This window comes from Jaculus jaculus, chromosome 9, assembly GCF_020740685.1.
Source record: "Jaculus jaculus isolate mJacJac1 chromosome 9, mJacJac1.mat.Y.cur, whole genome shotgun sequence".
NCBI lineage: Eukaryota > Metazoa > Chordata > Mammalia > Rodentia > Dipodidae > Jaculus > Jaculus jaculus.
The window spans coordinates 30049747-30071997 of NC_059110.1; the positions used below are offsets into that span (position 1 = coordinate 30049747).

The following is a 22251-nucleotide window of genomic DNA, read 5'->3' on the forward strand; positions in this document are numbered from 1 at the left end:
TGTCATGTGTCAGAGGACATTAGGGAAGAAGGGGTGACACGATTGTTAAGAGTCACAGAGTGGGTAGGAATACCCTGAGGCATGGTCTCTCCATTATCCCACAGGGACTGACTGAGGCCTTCATGACCCCACAGTGAAGCCCATAATCCCACTGAGGAGGGCTCCAGTATAACAGGAGCATGGGTAAGGGGATAAAAGAGTATAACCTATAAATAAAAGGAAAGAAAGGAAAGGTAGGAAAGAAACAGGAAGGAAGGAGAAAAGGAAATAATATGAGATAGAGGTTATCACCACAAGCAATAAAAACAGAAACTTTTTAAAGGCGTTTGGTTCCAGCAACATGTCTGTGGAAAGGAGGTGATCAGAGATCTGTCACTATCACTTTTGTATTATTAACATGTACTGTAGTAAGAAGAGAAGTGGGTTCATTAAGTTAAATTATGCATTTAAAAGTAGGTTAGATTGTTGATATTCCTTTTTTACATGCTACATAATGATTATATATTAAAAGATAATCTCAGATGTGATAACGAGGCAAGCCTCTCTTCACCTGCCCTCGAGATGTGTCTTGGAGTCATTTACAAAAGAAGCTAAGTAACTACCCACAGCAGCACTGGGAATATCTGACTCCAGTCCTTTCACAGAGGCAGCTTAGTAACTACCTACAGCAGGCCCTGGGAATATCTGACTCCAGTCCTTTCATGGACACAGCTTAGTAACTACCCACAGCAGGCCCTGGGAATATCTGACTTCAGTCCTTTCACGGAGGCAGCTTAGTAAGTACCCATGGCAGGCACTGGGAAGCCCTTCTTTTCCTAATTCACCAGAGATGTGGGGCTGGCTGGGATCTAGTAAACAGATTTCAAACAGTAGGTTAAAATGTAAACAATAGCATACACAAAAGGCCTTGCAGTCCAAACTGTGACTTTGCTCTAACAACAAGTTAAGCTATCTGGAATGTGGCCTTCATGGCCCAAAAAAAGTAGTGGAGGGGTGTCTCTAAATGGATTCTACAATTGTTAACTGTAAAGTGAAACTGCAAACTGCGTTTTCAGCCTTGAAACCAAATGAATCTCATTCAATGTAGATTAAACTTCTGTAAATTACTGGGGGTAACAAATCAGTGCATAATAAAATGTCCTGAGGCCTTACCAGCCTCACACTGGGAGCTTTCAGACACAGGGTGCTATATGTGTTGCTGTGCTGCCCTCTGGTGTCCATTGCTTTGAAGCCTTAGCTTGAACCTGTGTTATGATAGTGATTTCTTTCTTTTATTCTGTGCAGCAGTTTTGTTTCTAATATTTATTTTATTTGAGAGAGAGAGAGAAAGAGATAGAGAGAAAGGGAAAGAATGGGGTATACTAGGGCCTGCTGCTTGGGTCCTTAAGTTTCACAGGCAAGTGCCTTAACTGCTAAAGCTATCTCTTCATCCCAAGCGGTTTCTTCTCATGAGGGCTTCTGGGGAATAAATCAAACTTTTTTCCCCAATAAAGTGGTATTTGTATATAGACAACATATCTGCAGACAACTTTACAGACATGGAAAGTTCAGTGAATTCTTGCCTAATACACAGCTAGTTCATGTGGTTCATGGAGTTTTCTCAGCATTTCATCACAGAAAATGTGTAATAAAAAAGGCTCGATTATTTCAATAAGTCATCTTTTCAATGTCAATAACTAATGGAAATAAATTAATAAATGCCCTATAAAATATATTAAGAAGTGAAAAAGAAGGAGTTCCCTTTTATTCAATATGTCAAAGAAATCCCCTGAAAAGGAAATTAAAAATCAACTGGAAATGCTGACAAAATTGTATCACTGACCTAACTGGAAGGCTGAGAAAATTCTCAGGCCTAAAAAGAAGACAGAATGGAAGTGAGTAGAAAGCAAAGGATGAAGGCATTCCTACCAGAGAACATATAGCAAGAATGTAGTCTTAGAATGTAATGGACCTGCAGAACATAGGATGCAAGGCCTTGCTCAGTGTGGGAACCAAGATGTCTGCATGCATCTGGAAGCCTACATAAACTACAACAGCAAAGAGCAGCAGCTCTGCTTGTTTGGCAGGGTTAAAGTCTCAGTGAAAATAAGATCTTTCCTCTGAATTATAAATGTAGCCTTTCTGAGATGGGATTTGAATTCAGCTCTAGACTAACCTGATGGGTTGAATGTGGGGCACAAAAATTAGAAAGGCTGAATATTATGCCGGATGCTGGGCATATGACTTGACCTACTGGGAAAATGTTGTCATTAGCTGAGATATAAAAAAGCTTTAAGTAGGGCTGGAAAGATGGCTTAGCAGTTAAGTGCTTGCCTGTGAAGTTTAAGGACCCCGGTTTGCAGCTCGGTTCTCCAGGACCCACGTTAGCCAGAAGCACAAGGGGGTGCACGTGTCTGGAGTTCGTTTGCAGTGGCTGGAAGCCTTGGCATGCCCATGCTCAGTCTCTCTCTCTCTCTCTCTCTCTCTCTCTCTCTCTCTCTGTGTGTGTGTGTGTGTGTGTGTGTCACTCTCAAATAAATACATAAGAATGAACAAAAAAATTTTTAAAAAGCTTTAAGTAGAGGTTGAGGAGGCAGAAAATAATGTAGTTCAGAAAGCAAAGAACAAGATACTTGTGCGACATTTAACTGTGAATGTAGGAAAAGTTAGACTTGTGAGTCTCTAGGAGAGAGGACTGAATGTAGGGCTGTCTGTATGACAATGGGATTGTGGAACTGGAAGAAATTTCTCACTGAGTAGTTGGACAAGTCCAAGCACTTGCCTCTTGGACTACATCATCAAGATGTCAAGTAACTAAGCATGAATCACCAAAAAACCCTTTCATGGAGAAGCAAGAACATGTGCAAGGACTGGTTACACAATGAAAGGTGAATGGATTCAAAATAGCACCAAAGCCGGGCTTGGTGGCGCACACCTTTAATCCCAGCACTCGGGAAGTAGAGGAAGGAGGATCGCTGAGAGTTCAAGGCCACCTGAGACTACATAGTTAATTCCAGGTCAGCCTGGACCAGCGTGAGACCCTACCTTGAAAAGCCAGAAAAAAAAATAGCACCAAAAATGAAGTGCAGAGGAATAAACTCAAGAAAAACTCATTTAAAAATAATCCAGGGCTGGTGAGATGGCTTAGCAGTTAAGGCATTTGCCTGCAAAGCCAAAGGACCCTGGTTTGATTCCCCAGGACCAATGTAAACCAGATGCACAAGAGAATGCACGTGTCTGGAGTTCACTTGCAGTGACTGGAGGCTTTGGGGCACCCACTCTGTCTCTCTCTATATTAAATAAATAAAATATATTTTAAAAAAACAATGCACATTTCACGTTTGACATTTGTGTTATAGCTGAAATGATATTATGTTGTTATAATACAAATAATAGATTATGAAGACACTAAAATGAATGGGGGTAGATATCTATACCTGACATCAAAAGCATTCTATGACAATAAAACATGAAGATGGCCAAAAACAGCATGGCAGAACAAAATGGATCGCATGAAGATATCTTTATAATTCAATATATTAGTATATATGCATGAAAGAAGTTCTGGAAACATACACAAAAAACTAACCTGTCATTTTTACATGGCTGATTTTCAGCTTCCAACTTATAAATCTGAAATCATTTGAATTTTCACTCTAAGCACATACATTACAAAATAAGAATTTTAATGAAATTTATGTGCACATATCATAGCATGAAAATGAAACTGCACATAATGTATTTTCAAGAGAGCAGAAATGATCATTTTTATACATTATATGACCAAAATTATAAATGCCTTGGAAGAAAGAAATCTGTCAAACAAAATAAACCAAAATGAACTGAGGTTCTCTTTGGATGGTGACATTAAGGACTTTCTCTGGTTCCTGACTGCAGGTGGAATGTGACGAACCATCTCACACTCCTGCTGCCATGCCTTTCCTTCCATGGATCACCAACATTCAAACTGTGACCCAAGATAAACCCTTTCTTAACTTACCTTTGTCAGATATTTTAAATATTTTATTTATTTATTTGAGAGAGAAAGAGGCGGAGAGAGAGAGAGAGAGAATGGGCACGTGAGGACTTCCAGACACTGTAAACAAACTCCAGACACATATGCCACCTTATGCATCTGGCTTAGATGGTACTGGGAAATTGAACCTGGCCCCTTAAGCTTTGTAGGCAAATGCCATAACTGCTTAGCCATCTCTCCAATCCATTGTCAGATATTTTGTCACAAAGTAGCTAACACAAAAAATTGGTACCAAGAAGTGGGGACACCTGTTGTGATAAACTTATTTGTTTCTTAGACCACTGAAACATATGCAAACAGAATGTGGAAGAGGTTAGAACTTTGGGCTAGAAAAGTCCTAGAATGTCATAAGTAGACTTTAGAGGATAGGAAAAATAAGCGAAGAATATTGGCAGCATTTTGCCCAAGTCCTGAGAACTTGAGTGAGTCTGAATTCAAAAGGAATTTGGTGAAAGAAATCTGTCTAGGGTAGCATTCAGGCTGTATGATTAGTGCTGCTATCTAGGTCTGCAATATGAAAGAACAACAAATGAGGCAAATAAATCCACACGAAAAGTGTGCAGTGTGGTAAGTAAATCAGTGAAAGTGAATATACAGATGCAAACAGGCAGATGGGAGAGAAGCTGTAATTGTTAAAGGGATAGTTCAATATGTTGGGACAGTAGGAAAGGTGCCCTGAGGGTAATATTCCACCCATCAAAGGACCAACTTGTGAAAACACAAATTCACTTGAGAGAACCTAAATTGAAAATGCTGAGGAAGCGGTTCTCTATTCAAAAACACCTGCCTAGAAAAGTATTTTCTAAGATCCAGTCACCATGCACACAGAGGCCACTTAACAGCTCTGGTCCAATAGGGTCAGGCTGCATCTTGAGCAGGTAGCAGAACTTGGCAGCATCATCCACGTGGTACTGGTTTTCTAGACATAAAAGTGAGAGTAAAGGGGTCATGGAGGTTGCACCAAGGTTCCAGAGAGCTTCTGAGGCCAGGGAATGTGTGACAGGGGCAGAGTGTCAGCAAGGAGGCCCTAAAACACCATTGTGGGAAGGTACATAATGAAGCCTATGTTGCAATGAAGATCCCAGGATGTTGGATCCCAACATGTTCCTCATGATGACTGTGTAACATCAGTTGAGGAAGCTCTAGGCATGCCGTGAGAGAGAGGCTTTGTGTGCTACTGATGCAGAGCAAGAAGGGCAGGATTTCCCAAGGCTGTCAAGACCTGCATGATCCCATCAGGAGCTACCCATGTTGGACATGAAGCTATAGGGTTTGGTGTTTGCCCTGCTGGGTTTTGGTCTTGCTTTGCTCAAATCTTTTTGCTATTCCTCTATTTCTCCCTTTTGGAATGGGAATGTTTACTCTGTCATTGGGTATTTCTTCACAGTTAAGAGTCTGCCTTAAGTCTCAGAGAGAATTTGGACTTTTGAACAGTGTTGGGGCTGTTTTCGACTATGGGGATTTTCAGAGAGTTTTACATACATTTTGCATTGTGAAATGAAGATATTTTAGTAGGCCAAGATGGAATGTTCTAATTTAAAATGATGTGTTTGTCAAGTAGATAAGGAATGAAGCGTTGATGGTTATACTTCCCTGTTGACTTTCAGGTTTAGGACATTCTCACCATGGTAACAATGCCTCTTTCTGGGTGCATCTACAATAATTTTTCCAGAAAGGCTTCATTGACAAATGAAGATTCACCCTGAAGATGGGTGGTACCATCCCATGCACTGGGTTCCCATAAAAAGGAACAAACAAGTGAGCTGGGCGTGGTGGCACATGTGCCTTTGATCCCAGCACTTGGGAGGCAGAGGTAGGAGGATTGTCCAGAGTCTGAGGCCACCCTGAGACTACATAGTGAATTCCAGGTCTGCCTGGACCAGAGTGAGACCCTACCTCAGGAAAAAAAAAAAAGGAGAAAGAGAGCTGAGCACCAGCATTCCTGTCTCTGCTTGACTGCAGACACTATATATCAGGCTTCTGACGCCTGATGCCATGCCTTTCCCTCTGTGATGGACTGTAGCTTCAAACTATGAGCCAAAACAAACACTTTCTTCTTTATCACCAGATTTAGGAATGTTAACATGATCCAGAAATCCAATTCAGACTCTGTTAATACCAAATGTGTTCCAAGAGCAAAAGGATACAAATTCAAAATCCTGTGTTCCACTAAGTGGTCATATTTCTCTTCCCCTGTCAGTCTCAGCAAAAGTTCTTTGTCTTTCATGATGACCTTGACACTTGAAGAGGACAGGTCAAACCTTAGTCAATGGTCCCTGCATTTGGAGGTATCCTATCTTCCCCCATGCTCAAATTCAGAATGCACAGGAATATTACAGAATTGTAGTGAGTGCCTATTTCTGGGTGGCACGTGATGTTAATCTGAAATAATTTTGATCACCATTGCCAGATTTCTATAGTCAAGTTTATACTTTTTTCCTCCCTTTGTAACAAATGTGTACCTAGTAGGCTAGTATTTATAAAATTATGTATTCCTTAAACACTCTTAACCTCTGGCTTTGGCATATATTGATGGTTCTTGTCCACATCAAATTTTACTGTAATAGTTGCCAAACTGTGATAGTTCTCCATGTATCATTCCTTCTATATTTATTGGCTGGAACTTAAAAAAGGGAGAACTAACTTTCCACGGTTTTTAAATATTCATTTGTCATTTGTTTATTTCAGTATGAACATAAGTCTTCTGTTTTATTTAGTACATTATATAATTATAATGTGGCAAATTGAGCCATGCATGGCCAACTGAGCATTTCAAGACTAAGTTTGTTCACTTCTGATAGCCTTCTGCATTTGGTGAGAACTGCCTTACATTTCTTGCACAGCAGTATTTTTCAGACTTATGATGCATTTTACCTGCCTCTGTTCTAGAATCAATCACCTTTCCCAAGGGTTCCTAGTTCCTTATAGTGGAGAACGGTGCTCAGGAACCAAGATTTAGGAGCTATGTGCTCACTGCTTCTACTGTTCCATTGTTACTAGATCCCATTAGCATATAGATCTAGGAAGAAAATAACAGATAGGCAGAAAATCATTTTATCCAGAAACCCTTCCAGAAAGCAGTGCATGTATCTGGAGCTTGTTTGCAGTGGAACTAGGCCCTAGCACACCAATTCGCAGTCTCTCTCTCTCTCCTTACATACAAAGAAATAAAATTAGACTGCGGATAATGATTCTACATGTTTTCATTGTATTTTAATTTCTCTATCACCAACATGTACTATAGTATCTACCAAATATTTGATACTTAATAAGCATTTGTTGAAATAATAATAGATGCCATATGTTGAGTTCCTTTTAGATCTGTTCATTGTGTTTTATGCACTTTGCACCTGTCCTCATGACTTCCAGTTAATGACCCAATTTTAAGAAGTTATAATTTGGGTTGTTGACTGTCACATTCAGCAGCGTATCAGGCTGGCTGACATTCACAACTATGAACATCTCTCTGGTCTCCTTTTTTTTTTTTTAATGTTTTTTTTGAGGTAGGTTCTCACTCTAGCTCAGGCTGACCTGGAATTTACTATGTAGTCTCAGGGTGACCTCAAACTCATGGTGATCCTTCTATCTCTACCTTCTGAGTGGTAGGATTAAAAGCATGTGCTACCACGCCCAGCTTGGCCTCTACGTTTATAATAGCTTTCAGGGTACAGTCTGGGAGGAATACTGGGGTAAGGTAATATTTTATAGCACAAATGATATGTAAGTGAAGACCTAAATATTGTGTAGAGTGAGCATAGCAAAAGTGTTACAAGTACTCAGTAAACTTTCTTAAGAATTGCAGGGTGAGGGCTGGAGAGATGGCTCAGTGGTTAAAGGCACTTGCTTGCAAAGTCTGAAGGCCTGGGTTCAATTTCTCTGTACCAATGTAAAAGCCAGGCACAGAAAGTAGCACATGTATCTGCAGCTTATTTGCAGTGGCGCTAGGACCTTGCATACCCATTCTCATTCTCTCCTTCTCCTTGCAGATAAAGAAGTAAAATTATTACTACTTAAAAAAAAAAAAAAAAAGAGTCGTAGGGTGAGCAACATTTGGGAGATGTGAACAAGGAGGGATTATTATGCAGAGGGGACAATATGTTCAAGAGCTGGGATAGGAAAATATGGGTCGTTTTGTACTGTATTGCCTAATTCAACATTGCATAAAATTGTATGGTACCCAAAATTCAATATTGTATTATTTCATGGTGCACATAACTCGATGTTGAATAAAGGGAAAATAAGTAGGTGATGAAAGATGAAACTAGTCAGCCAGACGGAACATGTTGTAGCGGTGGTAAAAATAATTTGATTTTTCTCCTTTGAGGTAATTTTTAGAAAGGGGTTAACATTAGCTGTCCATTTTCTGTGAGATCACTCTGCTGGCGGCAGTGTGAGTGGACTGTAGTCTAACCTGGAGTCACGTTACAGATAACAGGGCCCATTTTGCAATAATCCCAGGGAGGCATGTTGGCTGCCTGCATGCAGATGTAGGAGTGTGATGGACAGATTACACACTAGGGGATGTTAAAAAAGTAGAATGGCCACGACTCGGTTGGTACAAGATATACTCAGGTTCCTCTCTGCAAGTTATCTTATTAAAACACTACCCAAATGGTGGTAGCAACAGAGACATCTAAAAGGTAACTGGTAACACTTCCCGTTGTTTCCTCATACAATTTTGAAAAACAAAGTAAGATTTGATTTTTTTTTTCACCCTCACCCCTCCAAAGAAATGCACACAACCGTGCGCCACTGTGCATATAAAGCAACAGGTTTCTGTGAACGGTTAACTGCAGAAAACGGCCTAGAATTCAAGTTGAGGAGTCACGCAGGTGGTATCTCTCCTCCCCTCCCCCCCCATCCCGGGAGCCAAAGATGGCGCCGGTGGCGGAAACGGTCCGGGAGGAGGGAGCGGGGGCGTGAGAGGAAAGCGTGACGTTTCCAACTTTTGCGAGAAAGCTCCCCGCCAGTGAGTCCTCATCCCTCACACTTACGGGGCGGGTTTGATTTTTGAGGGCGACTGCGTGAGGGAATGCCCGGTGTGTTCCTGGGCTTGCCATCCCGGCCGGGCGCCGAGACAAGGCAGGTTCCCCGTCTGGCCGCGCCACAGGGATGCTTCGGGAACCAAGCCAGGCCGCGTCTCCGACGAGGACGCTGAGCGCGTAGCGGGGGACGTGCGCTTCCGGCCGCGGTCTGTGCGCGCGCACGCCGGGGCGCGTGCTCATGCGCGGGCGCGAGCGCCGCACTGCAGCACCTCTCGGAGAGGGGAGGGGGGGAGGGTCCCCGCGTGCGCGTGCGCGGTAGAGGTTGACGGGGGGGGCGGGGCCGGGCCGTGGTCCAGCAGCCAGCCCCGGCGCCTCGCTGGTTGTCAAGGCAACGGCGGCGGCGTAGGCAGGCCTGACGTCAGCGGGCGCGCGCTGCCCGCACTGCGGCACCGCGCCCGGGCTCTCAGAGCGCTGGGGTTGCTTCGCTGGCGCCCAGGGTGTCCCGCGCCGCCCGTGCGCCGTCTGCTTCCTGCCTTCCCTCGGCCCGCGCGGCTTGGGACGGCCGCCGGGCGCTCCTCCGCGTGAGTACCCCGCGGGCGCGCGTGGCGGGAGCGCGGGATGGGCGCTCGGCCGGCCGCGGACCCCTCAGTGCTGGTCCTGGGGGCGGCTGGGGGCTGGCTAGAGGCCTGGGCCGGGATGGGGGGAGGGTCGACCAGGGATGCGGTGCCCGGGTCTCCCCACTGTCCGGCGCCGAGCTCCCACGGACACAATCCAGCTTGCTTCCGGAGCAGATGCGCACTAAATCCTTGTAGAGTACCAAACCCCGGGCTGCGTCTCGGACCTGTGAAAGGTCTTGTTACCCAGGAAAAGTGAGCGTTGTGTTCGTAATGAGTCGAATTGTACTACCTAGGGTCGTTTCAATCTGCAGAAACATGGATTCTTTAGGGGTTTCTGCCTCATGCTCTCAGCATTGTGAAAACATCCGTAGAAACGCCGTTTCTCCGTTTTTTTAAAGAAAAGCATGCTAACAGGTTTTTCACCTGTTGCATTAAGGACGGCTGTCGTTGCTGGCTGTGAGGATACCAGGGGATTTCTTTAAAGAAGAGTATCTGAAAGAAATTAAATACCAAGTATTTTTACACATTATATTATGTAGCTATAATAGTATAGTATTATAGGGTATTTTTATTAAAACGATTGTTGAATTATTATTAATTGTGTAAACAAGGGTTTTCTTTTGCTAGAAAATTCTGTTTTAAAGACTTAATTTTCCAAACTCCCTGTTTTTTTTCTTGTGACGTTTAGTCATACACTGCGTTTTAATTGTCGGGGGAAGGGCCAGAGGAAAAGAAAATGACTCTGAGTCCAGTTTAATTTTTCTACGTAGTCTCTTCTAAGAAGCTCCTGTGAAAGACTGGAGGGGGAAGTTTAGAATAATAGCATATATGAAATTGAGGGTTGTTTTATTAAATCTATTTTATCAATATTATTATTCAAATATTGTCATGTTTGCTGTAATACACATTAACTTTTGTACATTATTTCTGTAATGCATTTGCTGTTAAGTGACATTAATGCTTATTCAGTTGCACATTGAATTGCTGAATAATAGTAATGTAAATACATCATTTACTTACTCATGTATTTTATTGTATGATATTTGCTTATTTATTTGTTAAGTTGACATAAAATTTTATTGACTACCTATAGTGTGTGACTGTTGTACTTATTATTTCCTTTTCTTCTTCCAATTAGGTTGGTGTCATTTTCTCAGGCAAGAAACACACACACCCCACTGAAATTGAATAGCTTGCCCAAAGCCACTCATCCATTAGTGACGTCATGGCCCTAGAGTTGTTGTTACTGACATTTTTTAAAACCAATAAGGAGAACCTAGACCTGGCTTTTGGAAAGCTAGTGGTGTGGTGGGGGGAGGGGCATCACAGACTATTTACCAGGGTGAATAAACTTTTTTTAAAAAATTTATTTTGTTTATTTTTACTTATTTGAGAATGACAGAGAGAGAGAGAGAGAGAGAGAGAGAGAGAGAGAGACTGAGAGAAAGAGGCAGATAAAGAGAGAATGGGCACGCTAGGGCCTCCAGCCACTGCAACTGAACTCCAGATGTATGGCCCCCTTGTGCATCTGGCTAATGTGGGTCCTGGGGAATCGGATCCTTAGGCTTCAAAGGCAAGTGCTTAACCGCTAAACCATATCACCAGCCCTGAATAAACTGCTTAATGTACATCAAAGCACCTTGAGATGCTGGGGATCAAATCTACCACTGAGCCACATGCACAGACTCCCAAAACAAACTGTAAAATCCTTTTACAGTGTTTTTTCTTTTCTTTTTTTTTTTTTTTTTGTCCCTCTCAGTTGTTGCCTCATGTCTCTGTTTTGTGGGTCAGGGTTAACAGTTGAAAGAATTCTAGAAATAAATTATCTAGATGCCGCCTCCTCTCCGGTCTTCCTTATATTCTTTAAAGCTCTGGCTGTCAGGTTTCTGTTCTTCCATCAGCAGCTTTAGCATATACGGCTGACTTGGATTGTCAATCTCGCAGATACTCTTCAAAACTGGCGGCAACTTTTGACATCCATCACACAGTGTGGCCCTCTTTTCCTAATATTTCTGTCTCTCAGTTGGTCTCTAGTCTCAGAATTCTTTTTAGTTTCTGGGATCTCAGAGTTGTACTTGTTGGCACATATTGTTAGCACCAAAGGTAGTTGATTCCCAAATCTGCACGGTGGATCTCCCTGATGGATTAATACACTACTTCCTACTGAACACCTGATGGCTGCTATTATGCAGTATGTATATACGTGTAGTCATGTATGCAGTATATAATATGGCATACATACAGCCATGTATACAGTATACACACACACACATATATGTATATGTCATGTATATAGCATATACATATGTATTAGTATATGCATACATTCTCATTTAATCTTTATAAAAACCTGTGGATATTTACTATTATTATTATTCTCTTGAAAAATTAGGGAATTCAGGTTCATAGAGGTTCGTCTGGTAGGTAACATTGGCCTTTGCTTGTAGCTGGTTTGTGCTCTGCCAGTCAGCACAACTCACTGAGCTCACTGTCCCTGTTAGCAGTACCTACTGTACCCGCAACTCATCTTTCTCAGTGCTCATTTGTTGTAAGGTGCTGTTCTAAATCATTCCTCTCTTCCAAAGCCCTCTGATCACTGTCAAGCTGACTGTACAGACGGTGAGTTGTCTGAAGTCACTCAGGTAGGCATGAGAGTGTCAAGGATTTAAAGCTACGCCACTGGATTTGAAGCTACTCCACTCTACTGTATTACAATTATATTATACTGTTCTCCATGTTCTCTAAACATGGAAGTTATTCTTGATTCTCCTGCCTCTTTTATTATTTTGTCTTTCTAAAATGTCATATAAAAAATAAGATGTGGGCTGGAGAGATAGCTTAGCAGTTAAGGAGCTTGCTTGGAAAGCCTAAGGACTCGGGTTTAATTCTCCAGTACCCACATAAGTCAGATGCACAAGGTGGCACATGCACCTGGAGTTCATTTGGAGTAGCTAGAGGCCCTGGTGCATCCATTCTCTCTATCTGCCTTTCCCCCAAATAAATAAGGTATATTCTTTAAATGTCATTGAAAAATCTCAAGAGAATACAAGTATAAGTAAGCCTTTAGATCAGTCTTAACAGTTTAGCTGCTGTCCTCCATATTGAATGAAATATTAAATTCTTACTTCCTCTAAAATTTTTTCTACTTCTGTGCTGTCATGTTTCTACTAATGATGCTGTGATTGCACTGACCATGGCAGGCTCTGTATTCTGTTGGGCTGAGTGTTAGAAAGTAGGTGACCAGGCTTATTAGGGATGTATCTACATGAAGAGTAAAAACAAAACAAAAAAATCTTCTGTCAGTAAAAATATAAAAGTTTTTTACTGTGTGAATTTAGTGATGCTTGTTTTATATGCCAGCTAGTTATATGGATTAGTTTACATAAATAGATTTTAAATCATCCTTTTCATTTTAAAACTACTTTTCAGAGTTGTATACTAGAGGGACATGAAATAAGCAGGCCTAGAGAAACTATTGAACCAATAATGCCTGAGCCAGCTCAAAATGCTTTCCTTATTTTGTTTCTTGCTCTCCCTTTGAAATGTGTGAATATTGTTTACTGCTGTGGGAATTAAGTTCATTTTAGGTACATGACCCATTTTACATAAAATTGAGAATTTTGGAATATATTTGCTCAATTCATCCATAATCTTGAATAGCTTTAATGCAATAAACATCAAGGTATTAGAGAAGGTGGCAAATACAGAGGTATTTAAACTGACCACCTATGAGTCTACTCCCCAGAAATATACTTGACTAATGTAATAATGCATGCTCTTGGGAAAGTTAACCCTGACATAGAATCTTATTTCTTAACAGCACATTTAAATGTTATTTCATCTATTAAAAGTTTAAAAATATGTTAACACACAAAGTTAGATGTTTACTTTCTTTATTTTTTGTTTCATATGTATGTATGTATTTTTTTATTCAGCTGTAATTCAGTTTGTTTAACATGATTTCAGAATCTTGAGAGCTTGTTTGGAGGTTCTAGCAGGGGAGCGCAGCTACTCGTATACCCTTGACCGAAGACCGGACCTCCTCTATTCGGGGAAGGTCGTCCTCTTTGACCGAGCGCACAGCTTCGGGAGGGATGCACATGGAGCGGTGAGGGAGGAAGGGGACACCCGCCTAGCCAGCCAGATCAGCCGAGTCAACCCTGGCAATTCATGGGGTGACAGATGTCGCAGCCAGATCGCCCTCACATCCGATTTCAGAATCTTAAACTGATTGAAATGTACTTGCCACTTGTATAAGATTAGAATAAGAGGACAAAGTGCTATTGGTGTAAGCCTGATGAAGTGTTGAATATGCCATAGCATATTCTTTTGTGGATATTGTATCATTTTGATTTTTGAGTTCCAAATTAAAAATAAATCCTCTCTGTTTTAATAGGATTCTGATTGAGTCAGTGACTAACATTATTTTTCAGTAATTACCATAAAGCTGGAATATACCTACTAGTAAGACTGTAATGCATATGCAAAATTCATATTTTATACATGTAGTTTTAAATAGAAAAAAATTTTTACGGTATTTTTGGCCCTTAAAGCTACTGTTTTATGTCACTAACGTTGAGGGTGGGGTTGAATATTTGGAAGAGAATTGTAGACAGAATTCTCTCCATAGCCCTCCTACAACTCTGATCTCCCTGGGGCTGTCAGATTTCTCCTACTCCATGAATAGCTTTGGCATGTGTGACTTCTTGATTGTAGAACTAGCAGGCACTGTCCTAGGCTGCAACTAGTTAACCTGTCATTAAAGCAAGACAGCAGCCATAACAGTTCTTGAATTCTTAACTGAACAAACAGGCCTGATTTCCATAAATCTACTCATTCTACACTTAATCTTTTATTTTCTTTTAAATTGGTATGTACATGTATGTGACTGTCTCACTATGTAGTCATGACTGGCAGTTCAGTCTGGTTGACTTCAATCTTAAGGACATCCTCCCAAGTGTTGGTGTTATAGTTGTGTCCCAGTGTGTCCAGCAAGCATTTATTCCTTTAAAATATTTATTGACTATTCTGGGTCAGACCTCATGCTAGTAACTAGATATTCAGCTATAAGCTACATAACATAGTGGGAGAGGTGGTGATTATTTATATGTATAGATGTACAAATAATTATTTTCCAGCTGAATTAATTATTGTGAAGAAAAAAAAGCCTAGTAAGCAATAAATAGGAAACTATAGACAAGGTGGTCAGAAAATTGTCTTGGAGACACATTAAAATAGACGACATAACACCAGTCAGATCCAAATTAGGTTAAGCTTGTGCTAGGCAGAAGCAGCTTTATTGACATGGGCAGGAGCTTGTTTTGACTAAGGAATGACAAGAGATACATGGCTACGATATACAGGTGTAGAAGAGGGACTCCTGATGTTTACTTGGGAGTGACTTACAGGATGTAATACAAAAATGTGATCTCGGACAAAGTTTTCACTGAGCAACCTCATTGGATGAACTCTGGCTGGAGATGCTCACATCTGAAAGGCGAGCTCATAGTTTACTAGGGAAAGCACACAGCAGTTGCTATCAAGGTTATAGGAAGATAGTTTGAGTAGTAGGTAACTAAGGAACTTAAAGAGCATATCTGGAGATTGTTTCTAAAGGCTAGTCATCAAGGGAGTTTAACCATGAAAGAGAGTATTGAGCTTATTCTATCTAGGGGAAGAGTAGAGAGGAGTTAGAAAAGAATTTTTGCTGAAGCCATATGTAGAGGTTACAAAATGATGACTGATAAGGCAACAGCATGTCAGAACAGAAAAGATGTCTAGGATAGTGTACACAAAATTAATGAAGAGTTTCTCCTGCTAGAAATTGGCACTGTGCCAGTATGGCATTTCTGTGGTAGGTTAAAAGTTTAATCTTGAACCCCAACATATGTATGTATGTATGTATGTATGTATGTATGTATGTATGTATGTATCTATCTATCTATCTATCTATCTATCTATCTATCTATCTATCTATCTAAAGGGACATTTATTTTGATATGAAACTAGAGGTAGAAGGTATAGAACCCTATGAGTCATCTGAAGGATGTGTTTTATTTTGCCCAGGGGAAATATGAAATAAGTTAGTTTCTAAAATTTTTGTTTGTATCCTGAATTAATTTTAAAGGATGGGAGAGATTTCTGAGTAGTTTGAATATTACTAATTTTACCCATAAACTCACTCACCTTTGTAAATTATGACCTGAAACTAGCCTGTAAGATGAGCGTGGCTTTATTAAAGACAATTTTGGAAATCCAGCTTCCTCAGAGGTAGGTAAAAAGAAAGACTTCACATGGCTCTCACTGCTAAAAGTAATGGGTCATGGGGCAAAATCTCATAACAAAATCCAGCAGTACAAAATGGATAATATCTGGCATTGAATGAATACTAGTAGCCACTTTAATAAGAAAGTCTGGTTATAAGCCGGGCATGGTGGTACATGCCTGTAGACTCAGCTACTTGGATGTGGAAGTAGGATAATTGTTAGTTTCAGGCTAGCCTTATAAACAGCCAATATGGCAGTGCACTGTTTCCAGAGTGAATAAACAAATTATTAAAAATAAAAGGGCTGGAGAGATGGCTTAGCGGTTAAACGCTTGCCTGTGAAGCCTAAGGACCCCAGTTCGAGGCTCAGTTCCCGAGGTCCCACGTTAGCCAGATGCACAAGGGGGCGCACGCGTCTGGAGTTCGTTTGCAGAGGCTGGAAGCCCTGGCGTGCCCATTCTCTCTCTCTCCCTCTATCTGTCTTTCTGTGTCTGTCTCTCTCAAATAAATAAATAAATAATTTAAAAAAAATTTAAAAAATAAAAAGAGAATATTACCTGTAACCAAGAAATTAGTCAGTGGAAATAAACTCCAGAAGAATAGAAACTCTATAAGACAGAAATTGGACATACAAAAAGACCAAAGTAAACTGTGGAGTTTTTTTTTTTTTTAACACAGAACTCATAAACAGACTAGATAGAATTCACATATTATAGACTACATAGAAACAATAAGATTGAATTAATACATAAACTTCAAACAAAGCCTGTAGTGAGCTGGATTGGCCTGTCCTGGTCCATGACAGCTTATTCAATAATTAGAGACTGTTCAGTCTTGTAAACTGGTTGTTAAGACTATGGATAGCTTGAAGTTGGCCATCATGCAGATATCTACGTAATAGAAAACTGGGTCAGAGAAGGACTGGAATATCATTGATTTTTGCTTGGCATGTTATCTTTTGCATGCCTGAGTTCTATGAAGGTGGGAGATAAAACATTTGAAGAATAATAATCAAAACATTTACACATTTCATTGGAAATGATAAATTTGCAGATACAACAAATCATAACTAGTAGAAATATGAGCAACTTCATACCAACCTGATGATCAAATAGCTAAAACCAAGGATAGACTGAAAGTCTTAAAAGCAGACAGAAAATGTAGATTTAATCAGAAACAAGTCTAGGTAGAATATGATAGAGCTACATCTATAAAATGCTAAAAGAAAAAAAATGTCAGGGCTGGAGAGATGGCTTAGCGGTTAAGCACTTGCCTGTGAAGCCTAAGGACTCCGGTTCGAGGCTCGGTTCCCCAGGTCCCACGTTAGCCAGATGCACAAGGGGCGCACGCGTCTGGAGTTCATTTGTGGAGGCTGGAAGCTCCGGCATGCCCATTCTCTCTCTCTCCCTCTATGTGTCTTTCTCTCTGTGTCTGTTGCTCTCAAAATAAATAAATAAAAAAATTTTTTAAAAAGTGTCAGAATTCCATACTTAGGAGACAAACATTGCAAAAGTGAAGTTGAACAGTAAGACATTTAAACAGAAGCCTTTTAAAGTGAATAGAAACTGCAAGTGTTCATTGCCAGTAGATTGAAGTACCAGAGATGGTTCATTTAAAGGTTATGATGATGTTTGGTTTTTGAGGCAGTGACCTGGAACGTACTCTGTATCCCAGGCTGGTCTTGAACTCTTGGTAGTCCTCTATCTTCAGCCTTCCAATGCCAGGATTATACACACAGGCCACCACACCTGGCCTAGAAATTGTTAATTTAAAAAAAATGATAACAACCAAGTAGAAATTTGGTTTTACATAAAAGAAGCATAGGAAATAGTAAATAATTATATAGAAGTCCTCTTTTCTCATTTAAAGGCATTTTAAAGGAGAACTTTTAAAGTAATATTAGTAGCAAGAAATTTATGATGCGTGTGCACGTGCGCGCACACACACACACATATAGAAGTAAAAAGTCAGACAGTAGCACAAAATATGGGATGAGGCAAATTAAAGTGTCCTTCAAGCTTCTTGAAATGTATGAAGTGAAGAATGGGGATAAGTTAAAGAGCAATAGCTTAAAAGGACAGCTGGAGCTGGGGAGATGACTCAGGCAGTCCAGTGCTTGCTGTGCAAGTGTGGGGACTTCACCTAAAATCAGATCTTCAACATTCATATAAAGTCCAGGTGTATTGGTATGCACCTGTAATCTAATCCCAGTGTTGGGTAGGCAGAGACAGGAAGATCTCTATGGCAGGCTGGCTTAGAGGTGACAAAAATCATAGAGGGAATTACCCAGTGTCAACTTCTGATCTACACAATGCAAATATTAAATGAAAATAAAATCAATAGTTTTTAAAAGTATAGTAAAAAAGCTAGTAATGATAAGGTAGAGTCACAGAGTACTAATGTGACAACAGGAAGAGGAAAAAGAAACAGATTGACAAGTGGAAACAAGTAACATAACAGCATATTTAAACTCAGCCATGTAAAGAGTTGAATTAATACTGTAGAGCGACCCAGTCAAATGCAGAGATTTTAAGACTGGTAACTAAACAAGGCCCAAGTATATGTCAACTATAGAAAACCCACTTTATAAAGACAGATAGGTTAGAATTTAAAGTATAGAAAAAAGGTACCATGCTAATATTAAAAGAAAGTTGAAGGGCTAGAGAAATGGCTTAGCAGTTAAGGCATTTGCCTGCAAAGCCCAAAGGACCATGGTTCAATTCCCCAGGACCCATGTACGTTAGATGCAGAAAGTGGCACATACATCTGGAGTTCATCTGCAGCAGCTGGAGGAGGCCCTGACGTGCCCATTTTCTCTCTCTCTCTCTCTCTCTCTCTCTCTCTCTCTCTGTTTCTGTCTCTCTCTCTCTGTGCTTTCTCTCTCTCTCTCACACACACACACACACACACAGACACAGAGAGAGAGAGACAGACACACATTTGCCTCTCAAATAAAAATAATAAAATGTAAAAAGCAAGAAAATTGAAGTGGTCATACTGATATCAGAGAAAGTATATTTTAGGACATACACAAAATTTCCAAGAATAGAGAGAAATATTTCATGATAAAATAAAGGTGTCAGTTTATCAGGGAGATTTCCGGTTTTAGGATGTTGTTATGAAGCAGGATAAATACCTTGTTTGTTTTCTTTTAGTGGCTTGACGTGCTCCATGCTGTTTGATTTAAGTGAATTTCTTAGCTGTCTCTTTAACAAATTAGAGTTTGGATTATTCTACCATTGGGGAAAAAATAGCATTTGAAATTTGAGCAGTTAATTCACTTCTCAAAAGACTTTGCTTACCTTTTCCCATGTTAACTCATTTAACCCAAAGTCACTTTTAAAGATTCCAAATATAATTCTGGGAATTTAAATTGGGAGATTGCCTTATCAAATGTTCTAGAGTGGTATCATTTAGTTCAAGCAAGAACTATACTTCTCCCCTCATAATACACTGTTGGGCATCAGTTAGTATTTTACCACTGAAACTGTGCTTACCTTTGGTACATCTTTTCCACAGGAACTTGAAGAAGCTGAATGAGATGGTCTAAGTTGTACTGACACTGACAGCCCTGAGAAGAACATGCGAGTCACCAAAGACAACCTGAGGAGTCCGCAGTCTGCGGCCGAAGACCCAAGTGATGACAGCGCAGACGACAGGCAAGGGAAGCTGCATAAGAAAGCTGCAAAGCCCACACAGGACGTGGAGCAAGAAGCCCCGGAGACTATGGATGCGACACAGCAGGAAGTTCACACAAAGTCCCAGCCAGGAAACAAGGCAAATGAAGCAAGAGAAAAAAGCGAGACTGAAGGGGAGGAAAGGATAAACGCTTATCAGCTCCAGGTTGCTGAAGAAATGGCAAAGGAGATTAAGAAGAAAATAAGAAAGAAGCTGAAGGAACAGTTGACATATTTTCCCTCAGACACTTTATTGCATGATGACAAATTGAGCAGTGAGAAGAGAAAAAAGAAAAAAAAGAAAGTTCCAGTTCTGGAAATGAGGTACCTGACATTAGTAAATATAAAAACTTCATTTTGAAAAAGTGCTGTTATTATGTAGTTTAACAAATGAAATTAGTGTTTAGTCTGTAGACATTGCCACCAAGAATATAACTGCTCACCTCTGTGCAATACTTGCCATGTGGTAGAAGCTTTTAAGAAAATTTGCTCATTAAGGCCTTTTAAAAATCCTATAGGAAAAAGTAAAGTTATCCTTCCATTATGCTGAGAAACTGGAAGATTCAAGTCTAAAACTAGAACTATGTTGAGGCAGAAGATTTTGCAGTTAGTTCCAGACTCTCCCTTTCAATATATACTTAGTCTGATATTTTAAAAAAATATTTTTATTTTTATTTATTTATTTGACAGAGAGAGAGAGGGTGGGGGTGGGTGCACCAGGGCCTCCAGCCACTGCCAACAAACTCCAGACACATGTACCACCTTGTGCATCTGGCTTACATGGATCCTGGGGAACTGAACCTGGATTTTTTTCTCTTTGTAGGCAAGCACCTTAACTGCTAAGGAATTTCTCTAGCTGTAGTCTGATTTTTGTATAATACACATGCTGGATGTAATGATGCATATCTGTAATCCCAGTACTTGGATACCGAGGCAGGAAAACCTTGAGTTCAAGACCACCTGTGATACATACTGAGTTTGAAGATAGCCAGAGCAACATGGTAAAACCTTGTCTTAAAAAGCCATCCTCCCTCATTTCCCCCAAAGGAATTACTTCCTATTTTGACTTAAACATGTACATGGATATGTCAATATAGAATTTTCCCTTATCATACAAAATAAAAATTGCTTGTTATTGAACAACTATTAAAAAATAATCACTGGTTTGAAGAGATTGCTTAGTGGTTATGGCGCTTGCCTGTAAAACCAAAGGACCCAGGTTCGACTCCCCAGGACCCACATAAGCGAGATGCACAAGGGGATGCACACATCTGGAGTGCATTTGCAGTGGCTGGAGGCTCTGACACGCCCATTCTCTCTCTTCCTCTCTGCCTGTCTATTTCTGTATCTCTTTCTCAAATAAATAAATTAAATTTAAAAAATAATAATTATAGGCAATTTGGCATTCTAGATTTTTCCTATAAAGATGCTTATATGTATATTCTTTATGTATGGTAAGACTTTCCGAAAGTATATTCAGATTAGGTTCTCTCTTTGGAGAAAAACATGAGATTAAAAAAATGCTGTTTACCTCACCTAATTAAATTTTTCCTTGTACTGCTTATTTACAGAAACAACTTGTATTTGACAATTTGTATGGGAGTAGTCTGGCATCCTAGGCTATTTCTCCTTATACTCTGACTAAAAGTAAATCACCTCTTATCAAAACCAAGATGACCAGTGCCTTGAGGACATGTTAGTCTACGTATAAAAGTTACCATAGAACAGAGCAGCTTAAAGCAACAGCTTTTGTTGTCTTGCAGTCTTTGTGGTGCAGAAGACTTGAGAGCAACTTAGCTGGGTGCCTGGGGCTCCCAGAGGGCTTCTCATAGGCTATAGTCAGGTTATTAGCCAAGATTGAATCGCCTCAAGCCTTGACTAGAAGTAGAGACGCCAGGTGGAATACAGCTCCCAGGAGGCTTCAGAAGATGTTTATGTACTGTCATGAAGCTGTTGGCAACTCTCACGTCCTGACTGGCCTGTGGTCAGAGACATCAGTTCTTGGCCATGGACCTTTCTCTATGGGGACTTCTCACCAGGTGGCTGCTTGCTTCCCTAAAGCCTTGGACAGTGTTAGCAAGAAAGAAGTCAGTCTTTCTAGAAGTGGCATTGAGTTTTTCCCCATAGTCTGTTTGAAGTGGGTTAGTAGGTCCCTCAAAGGAAGGACCTTATAGCAAGAATTGGACATGAAGAAGCACCAATCATGGGGCTTTCTGTCTTATAGCTACTCTCCCCCTGTGCTGTAAATCTGCCTTCTTATAGCTAGCCCAGTGAGGAAATGGAAAGCCATTCTCATTAGAAAATAGGGTCAACGGGCTGGAGGGATGGCTTAGTGGTTAAGGTGCTTGCCTGCAAAGCCAAAGGACCCAGGTTTGATTCCCCAGAACCCATATAAGCCAGATACACAAGGTGCCATTCTCTGTTTCTCTCTTTTTGTCTCTGTCTCAAATAAGTAAATAAACATATTTTAAAAAAGAAAATAGAACTCATTTATGAAGTTTAATTAAAACTGTGCCCTTTATAATGGTGGCCTGGAAAAGTAGCTTTTCTTTAATAACAGTATTTGGTGATGATAAAATAGTATAGTTTTCTAGAATGACTAATTAGAAATATTTCTATAATTTTTATGTTTCTAAGCACCTGATTTGAAAGATAAGCATATGGACAGTTAATTTTTATTATTTGAATGCAG

General features: G+C 40.4%; 1 protein-coding gene across 5 annotated transcripts in view; it reads left to right on the forward strand.

Annotated features, from left to right (window-relative positions):
* Nucleotides 1-9504: 9504 nt before the first annotated feature.
* Nucleotides 9505-22251, forward strand: part of Ahi1 (Abelson helper integration site 1) — a 151697-nt gene continuing 138950 nt past the window's right edge. For all 5 annotated transcript variants that reach the window (XM_045159340.1, XM_045159342.1, XM_045159343.1 and 2 more), the window contains exons 1-2: nt 9505-9581; nt 19402-19883. In XM_045159340.1, the coding sequence (XP_045015275.1) occupies nt 19465-19883 (419 nt within the window). In that variant the 5' untranslated portion in view covers nt 9505-9581; nt 19402-19464. The remainder of the gene's footprint in view (nt 9582-19401; nt 19884-22251) is intronic.